Here is an 8,916-nt window from a genome sequence, read left to right on the forward strand (position 1 = left end):
TAGTATGTAGGCATATTTCTTGGAGTTAGTGTCCCTCACTCATTCGAACATTGAAGTACATGTCAGTACTTTTGTCAGTTCTTCTAAGTACTTGTATAAAAGTGCGCTCTGAGCGCATTGTATGTATAGAGTCTTTGAGTATTTTGAATTTGAGTTTTGTTCTGATCTCTCTATCTCTCCCGTGTACTCTATGTGTGTGATTGAAGGTTCCATTAAACATGTATATATTCTTCTGTTGCTATCTGGTGAAGCCAGTTTTGTCTACAAGCTTCTGCACATAATTCTTTACAAAGGTGAAGACTAGAGAAGTCGAAAGTGCACCCAGATATAAAGCCCACATTGTGGTGAAGGGGTTTCAACAGAAAAAGGGTGTTGACTTCAACGAGATATTCGCACCAATCGTAAAGATGACATCAATCATAGCTGTTCTGAGCATAGTTGCCAGTATGGATCTGGAGATCGAACAATTTGATGTTAAGACAACATTCTTGCATGGGGAGCTGGATGAAGAGATCTACAATGCATCAAGCAGTATCACTTTCTCAACAAACATTTTTCTTGAACCTCCTACATAGCCCATGAACCATTGCACTTGCTTTTCTTTGGTTAGGGGTGGCATATACAATATGAGTTTACCCTTTGTTTCACTAGTGGAAATTCCATCTTTTGTCACAATTTGTCCTAGTATTAAGCCATGCCTAACCCAACATTAGTATTATAGTGGGTTTTGGGAGAGTTGATACCGTGCTTTTTTTTTTCTTGAAAGATTTTCTTCAATAGTATTAAGAAATGTTTAAAGGCTACAACTTGAAGTTATCTACCTAGAGGCTTACAATGTAGAATAAAAGACATTGTATGTACTGGTTTTCTTATAAAGGGGTGTTGAAACTTGATGCGGTACATTGCCATGGTGTGTTGATATTCAAGAAAGGGTCCATGATTTTTTTCAAAAATCCCTCTCACAAAAGTGAGGTTTTCATCCTAGGTTCAATTGCAACAAAGGTTGTCGACATAGGATTCTACAACTTTTCGTAAAGTCAAAGGAGAAGATGTGGCCAACCCCTCTCTAGTGCGGAGAAATAATTTTCAACAACTTCATCAATCACAAGAATTGAAAAATAAAATAATCAATAAGGGAAATTTAACGCCTAACCATGGGCAACCTCAAACCTTATATTTATGAAATTCATGAAAGAGGAGATTTTGACTCTAAGGAAAGTGAAAGAGGTTATGCATGACGAAAAGGCAGTTTCCTACGTTGGCATGCCAGAGGCGATATAATACACAAGGATTGCCTCTGTGGGGAACACACTTCAAATTAGTTACGCTTTTGAGGCCTCCCCAATTTTCAATACAAACAATACATCAATCCCATAACAAATTGGTGATAAGTTTCATGAAGGAATGGGAAACAAAGAACTACTAGATTGTGTTCTTGGTGAAAGCTTATCAAGAACATAGAGTAGGGACAAAGTTGGATGAGAAAATGGAAACTTGCGGTACATTTTCAGAACAAATTTGTGGCATAAAAGTTGCAAAAGATTGTATATATGTATTATGTATACATATACATGTACATCTACATATTGATATACATATACAAATACATATACTGTTATACATATACATATACATATATACATATGTATGTACATACATTATTACATATACATAATGATATACATATACTGTATACATATTAGGATACCCGCCAATGTTACACTACTGTTTTTTGAGAAATCAATATCGAGTTTCAAATTTCTGAGTGAACGCTTTTTTAAGTACGTGTGTATTTGAGGCCCCAGTTTATACTTTGCATTGCTTAATTCTTGTAGGTTTGCAAGGCCTTTTGCTGCATTTCTTCTTCCTTTTTGGTCAACATACGAGAAGAGATGATTGGTCTCCATGGCAAGAGAGATGAAATCCAATAGAAAGGCAGAGCTGTTATGGAAAGAATATTTCAAGGAACCTTCACTATGGTACCACAGGCAGGTGTGTTTGGTATAATATACATATAGATATGTTTTCTTTTGTTTGTGCCTACAATGAGATAGATAGAGTTTGTTGCCTTTTGTTTTTGTTTAGAATAGCTCCGTATTACCACATTTTTCCCACAGAACTACCTCTGAATCTCTATCCATTGATGTATGCGATAACTCATCATGGATATTTGAAGAACTGAAGAGAAGATCAATGATTATGTCTTTTCTTCACCAAGAAGAATCGAAAGACAAGTTCAAGAACAAGAACAAGAGAAACCATGAAGAAGAACTTAAGCTTTTGTCTTTGCTTAAAAATTGTGCAAAGAAGAAAGACCTATGTGAAGGTATAAGATTACATAGCGATTTACAAGAGAGAGGATTACTTGAAACAAATCTTTACTTAGCAAGTACGTTGATCCATATGTACGTTAGATGTGGGGTGCTATCAAAAGCAAAGAAATTGCTCGAAAACCTTCCAATCCGAGATGTTGTGACTTGGTCCACACTTATGACAGGATATGTACGCCTTGGATATCCCCAAGAAGCATTATTTTGCTTCGAAAAGATGCGAAGTGAGGGCATCACTCCCAATCCAATCACTTTCACATGCATTTTGAAAGCTTGTGGTAGCATAAGAGATATAGATAAAGGCAAAGAGATTCATGCAGATATTGTTGATATGGGTTTGCTCAATAAGGATGCAATTCTTGGCACTGTTTTGGTCGACATGTATGCCAAATGTGGTATGCTTTGTAAAGCTAGACAAGTGCTCGAAGAGCTTCCGGCCCGAGATATCTGGGCTTGGTCGGCTCTCATCGCCGGGTATGTTAACCATGGCCTTGGCCATGAAGCTTTACAGTGTGTTGAACAAATGGAAAATGAGGGGATTTCTCCTGATTCAGTTACATTAGTTAGCCTCCTGAAGGCTTGTGGAAGTATTGGAGCTATAGATAAGGGTAAACAAATTCACGATGAGATTGTGTGTAAGGGAATGCTAGAGAAAGAGGTCATGATCGGAAATGCATTGGTGGATATGTATGCGAAATGTGGTATGCTTGTGAAAGCAAGACAAGTGCTGGAAGAGCTTCTTGTCAGAGATGTGATTTCATGGAATACATTGATTGCAGGTTATGTCCAACAAGGGCAAGGACATAATGCGCTAGATTGTTTCCAAAGTATGAAAAGTGAGGGTTTTGCCCCCGATGTGGTCACTTACTCTTGCGTGTTAAAGGCATGTGGAAATGTGCAAGACATTGAGAGAGGAAAGAGAACCCATGATGAGATAGTGAGTAAGGGCTTGCTAGAGAAAGAGATAATGATTGGCAATGCGTTGGTTGATATGTACGTGAAATTTGGTGATTTGGCTAAAGCACAGCAAGTGCTTAAAGAGCTTCCATACTGTGACATTGTGTCTTGGTCCACACTAATTGCTGGGTATGTCCAACATGAAAGAAGCTATGAAGCATTAAATTGTTTTGAAGTAATGAAAAGAGATGGTATTAGTCCGAATTCTATCACCTTCATTTCAGTCATAAAGGCTTGTGGAAATATAAGAGCAATTGAAGAAGGCAGGAAAATTCATGATGAGATTATAGGTAAGGGCCTATTTATGAAGGATGTTGTGCTTGGCACTGTGTTGGTAGATATGTATGCCAAATGTGGTGTGCTTGCAAAAGCACAAGAGGTGCTTGAAGAGATGTCTATAACGAATGTTGTCTCTTGGTCTACACTTATTGCAGGGTATGTTGAGCAAGAGCAAGGTCATGAAGCTTTAAATTGTTTCAAAAGAATGCAGAGCTTGAGTTTCCTTATTCTCGATGTTGTTACTTTCACTTATGTGCTAAAAGCATGTGGGATTGCCGGAGCCATAGACAAGGGGATACAAATTCATAATGAGATTGTAACTAATGGGCTGCTGGAGAAGGATATCATTCTTGGAAATGCTTTGATCGATATGTATATCAAATGCGGGGATCTGGCAAAAGCAAAGAAAGCATTGGAAGAGCTTCCGCTTCAAGACATAATCTCATGGAATTCTCTTATTTCAGGGTATGCTTTACAAGGGCAAAGCCAAGAAGCTCTTGAGTGTCTTGCTTGGATGCAAAGTGAGGGCGTGTCTCCAGATGAAATCACATTCCTTTGTATTCTTAATGCATTTAGCCATTCAGGGCTATTGGATGAAGCTCGAATGTTCTATGGGAATATGATTAAAAACCATGGAATTGCCCCAACTTTGGAGCACCACACTTCCATGGTGGTTATGCTCGGATGTGCAGGGCGTTTTGATGAAGCCATATCAGTGATTAAGGTGATGCCATCTTGTGATCATGTTGAAGTTTGGCTTTCATTATTGGGTGCTTGCAAAAAATGGGGAAATGTAACACTTGGGAGATTGGTTTTTGATCAAATAGTGCAATTAACTGTTGGTTGTGCTGCATGTTATATTCTTATGGCAAATATTTTTGCCAATGCTGGCATGCCAGAAGATAAGGAAAATGTTGAAACTATGGGGTTGAAATATGGATCTATTGGAAACTAGAAAAGGCCAGGAACATTCATTTACTCCTGTTGAGGATCTTGAAGTGAAGATGTACATGCAAGAATCAGAAACCATAAAACCTAAATCTTCAGCCCTAAACGAATGGTCCTAAAAATGCCCCAAATGGAGGCCAAGCAGTTCGTTTTGATACCATCTACATATAATTATGGATCCAAAGTAGGAGTGTCAGGAAATAATGTATAGCAGAGGAAACACATAAGGAGAAGAAGAAGAAGATACACATATTTTTCGATCCCCCAAATAATTGAAGGGGAAAAACTATATTGTTTCATTAGAATGTGATTTTCCAGGACCTGAGCTAGTTCACATGGGGCCTGTGACCCAAATATGTCGTAGATGCTCTTAAGAAAGCTATATAACAAGAAGGGTCATTTATAAATGCACAAAAAAAGAGTTCTTTGATCTTTAAATCCAGAAACCCTCTATTTTAAATCATCCAGGAGGCTCCTTTAAGTTATGTAATTCCCACTAGCTAAGGATGATTTGATGTTGTGCCTGTGAGAGGCACTTAATAAGAGCTTTTGCAAGAATTTGTGTATTCCGAAGTTTATGCAATGAAACGAGTCCATTCTCTATCATCTCCTTGATGAAGTGCTATCGTTAATCAATGTGCCTAGTGTGTGCATGAACATGGCATTTGTATCTAGGCATATGGCATTTTGGCTATGACAATGTAAGACTAGTTTCCTCTTACATACGAAAAGCTCACTACAAAGACATGAGAACCATATGGCTTCTTTCTAGAAGCCTTGATAGCCAAATTTTATCTAGCCTTAATCATAGATACTCCAACAATCCTCTGCAATCTTGAGCACCATGAAACTACATGTTGCAAGTGTAGGTATTTGCTAATGGATTTTTTTGTGTATGCACGTCAGTTGTCATGCTAGAGTTGGGAAACCGTCTCTCCGGATGGGAAGAAAGCACGAGCTGGATTGGAGTTCGGAGAACCAACCTTGAAGGAGAGTGAGTCGGATCTGATAAAGAAGCGAGAACCGGATCTGATAAAGAAGTGAGAACGGATTTGGATCAGCATGCGGATGAAGCATTCAGAAATGGTTATATTTGTAAATTGGTTTTGTTGCGCCTATTTGGGCCAGATTTGTAATTAGCCCTAATGTTGTATTAGTATAAATACAACTTAAGGCAAATCATTATTGTGTGGTTGATTGACACCGTGACTAGTGTATGTAAGAGAGTTAGAGATACAGTTAGTTATCATTGTACAGTGTGAAGTAGAGTGTGCACGTGTGTAATTGTCAATCAAACGAAAATGAGCTCAAGGTCGTGGCTTGTAAGTCTCCTTGTATTCTCTCCTCTTATAGTGGAATAGTTCGGAGTCTGCGTCTCCCGTGAGTTTTCCCTCTTAGGGTTTTCCATGTTAAAACTTGTGCCTCTTTATTTTCTGTTGTCTTGATCTTTGCATCTTTGCCTTTGTCAAGAAGGAGAACTGGTTGTGGTCGGTGGTATTATCTTCAAACTGGTATCAGAGCGAGATGGACGAACATTTTGGTGAAAGGTTCAAGTTAATCGGCTCTAACTACTCAGTGTGGAAGTTGAAGATGTGGGATATGCTTGTATGTAAGGATTTATGGTTGTCGATGCAATTGTTGGGAATATATCCCTCTTGTGGGAGGAGTTGACTAATTGGACTGAGAAGAGTCGACAATCGAAGACAAGGAAGAGCCGATTGTTCAGAAGTAGCCGACGGTTGAAGCGTTGACAAATAGGGAGTCGGTTGTTAAACTGCCCATTATTACTATTATAGTTAATAGTAATAGCAATGATATGTAGTTGTGGCTACATTTGTAAATAGCCCATATAGTGTATGATTATAAATACATCTAGGGAAAACATAGATGTGTAGAACAGAAAGTTGAATGTGTTGTAGCGCTGTAGCTATGTGTGAGAGATATACAGAGTGAAAGGTGTGAGAGCGGCGCCATAGCCAAGTGTAGACACCAAGAGCCTTGTGCAGTTGATGTGCTTTGTGGAAAGAGCATTGTAATCTACCTTGTGTATAACCTCCCTAATAGTGGAATCTTTGTTCTCCCATGGTTTTACCCGTTTAGGATTTCCACGTTAAAATCTGTGTGCACTATTTTCGTGTGTGCGTCTAAGTTGTGTATTTCAACGTCAACGATACGATTCTTAACAATCTGGTATTAGATCTTGAGGTGCAAGCATGGAAGGAGGTGTGAGCGGCTTCCCGAGTATGATAGTTCTAAACTCACAGAACTATAGAGACTGGAAGATAAAGATGGAAGACCTTCTCATAGTAAAAGACCTGTACGAGCCCGTCGACAGAGCAGATATACATAGGGGGGTATTGGAGTTGGAATGGAAACTTCTTAACAGAAAGGGGGAGGCCACCATTCGACAGTGCGTCGATGTAAGTGTCCTTTAGCATGTGGTGAATGACACGAATGCCCACAAGATGTGGCAAAAGTTGTCAAGATTATATGAGAGGAAGAACGCCCTCAATAAAACCTCACTGATGAGAAAGATTGTTCGGCTGAAATATAGAGATGGTGAGAGCATCGTCGAACACATCAACACATTCATGGGGTATGTGAATCAACTGGTTGCAACAAAGTTTCCCCTTGAAGATGCAATGCAAGCCATTCTTCTATTGTGCACCCTACGAGACAACTGGGAGAACTTGGTGGTGACTCTCAGCACCTCATGTCAAGAAGAGAACTTGTGTCTACAAGCAGTAAAGACAAGTAACTTGAATGAGGAGATGAGGAGGAAGGACAAGGGAGTCCTGTCCTAGTCAAAGTTGAATGTGGCTCAACATACCGGTAGAGGAAGAAACTGACAAAGAAGTCCACAACGAAGGGACAAATCCAAGAGGTAAGCCTACATGCTTTTATTGTGGAAAGCCTGGACACTTTTAGAAGGACTGTCGACACCTCAAGAAAGACAGGGGAGTTGGTAATGGTGTCGAACCTAGGAAGATTCCTTATGAAAAGAGCACCTCTGCCATTGCTACGAGCAATGAAGAACTTCTATTCATCTGTGAACAAACAAGTGCAAATCTTGCAAGCGAAGAATGCAAGTCTTGGGTGATCGACTCTGGTGCATCTTTCCACATAACCTTGTCGAGAGAGTATTTCTCGACTTACATAGCCGAGGATCATGGTTATGTAAAAATGGATGACAATGGAGAGTGCAAGATATAGCCAAAGTTGAAAGTGTCTGCTTGACGACGTCGACTGACTCTGATGGATTTTCGACACATCCCCGATATCAGATTGAATCTGATATCGACTGAAAACTTGGATGACGAAGGCTATAGTGGTAGCTTTCGAAATGGTAAGTGGAAGTTCTGTCGTGGAAACCTCATAGTGGTCTGGGCATTGAAAGAAGGCACATTGTATATAGTGCATGCCCGATTGTGCAAGTTGGAAGTGAATGTGGCAGCCAACTCGGTAGGAGAGTTATGGCATAAGAGGCTAGGCCACATGAGTGAGAAGGGACTGCATTTGTTAGCAGACCAAAAACTTCTTCCAGAAGTAAAGGGAGTGTACCTGGAGAAGTGTGTCGGTTGCTTAGTTGGAAAGCAGAACAGAGTAACATTACACTCAAGACCACCCAAAAGAAGAGAAGTGCCATTGGAACTAGTACACACGGATGTGTGTTATGTGGATGCTCCATCGCATCGAGGCGGACAATACTTTGTGACCTTCATTGATGACTACTGTCGAAAGTTGTGGGCTTTCGTACTAAGATCAAAAGATCAAGTATTGTCGTATTTCTAGGCAAGAGTCGAATGAGAGTCGGGTCGAAAATTGAAGGCTGTCTGAGCTGACAATGGTGGAGAGTATAAGGATCAATTCAAGGAATATTGCAAGGCCCAAGGTATTCGGATCGAATAAATAGTCCCAAAGACCCTAGAGTTGAATGGGCTTGCAGAGAGGATGAATCAAATGATCATGGAATGAGTAAGGAGCATGCTGTCGCATGTTAAACTGCCAAAGATATACTGAGCTGAGGCGATGTATACGGTTGTTTATCTGATCAACAAGTCTCCCTCAATGCCATTGAAAGGTGATGTCCCACAGAGAGTGTGGATAGGAAAGGATGTCTCACACCAACACTTGAGGGTGTTTGATTGTCTAGCATATATGCATGTGGCTAAGGATCAAAGGGGAAACCATGCATATTCATGGGATACTCGGAATATGAGTTCGGCTATAGGCTATGGGACCGAGTCGACAAGAAGATAGTGAGGACTCAGGATGTAGTTTTCTTGGAAGACAAGACAATAGAGGACTAGAAGCAACAGAAGTTGGAACCGATTGCCCAGTCAACCTCAACTACCATCGACTTGAGGCCAAGTGAACTGACACAGTCAGCTATTCGGAGATA

At 40.0% G+C, this 8,916-nt stretch overlaps 1 protein-coding gene across 4 annotated transcripts; it reads left to right on the forward strand.

The window, feature by feature from the left end:
• The first annotated feature begins 1,782 nt into the window (after positions 1-1,782).
• LOC147866165 (pentatricopeptide repeat-containing protein At3g09040, mitochondrial-like) lies at positions 1,783-5,530 on the forward strand. 4 transcript variants are annotated; one of them, XM_087316527.1, is made up of 2 exons: positions 1,783-1,992; positions 2,059-5,530. In XM_087316527.1, exon 2 carries the CDS (start codon positions 2,194-2,196, stop codon positions 4,519-4,521), a length of 2,328 nt encoding a protein of 775 aa, XP_087172653.1. In that variant the 5' UTR covers positions 1,783-1,992; positions 2,059-2,193; the 3' UTR covers positions 4,522-5,530. The 4 variants fall into 4 exon arrangements, with proteins under 4 accessions (XP_087172653.1, XP_087172652.1, XP_087172654.1 ...); XM_087316526.1 differs by having other exon boundaries at positions 2,086-5,530; XM_087316528.1 differs by having other exon boundaries at positions 2,091-5,530.
• Positions 5,531-8,916: the final 3,386 nt, after the last annotated feature.

The sequence above is a fragment of the Azolla caroliniana genome, unplaced genomic scaffold, assembly GCF_043228905.1.
Source record: "Azolla caroliniana isolate FFs.n. ecotype wild unplaced genomic scaffold, voAzoCaro1.0.p SCAF_3, whole genome shotgun sequence".
NCBI classification, from domain to species: Eukaryota; Viridiplantae; Streptophyta; class Polypodiopsida; order Salviniales; family Salviniaceae; genus Azolla; species Azolla caroliniana.

Coding starts and splice junctions, on each gene's coding strand:
- LOC147866165 (XM_087316526.1), top strand. CDS start 1,906: ATGGCAAGAGAGATGAAATCCAATAGAAAGGCAGAGCTGTTATGGAAA. Junction 1,993..2,085: donor CACTATGGTACCACAGGCAG/GTGTGTTTGGTA, acceptor GTTTTTGTTTAG/AATAGCTCCGTATTACCACA.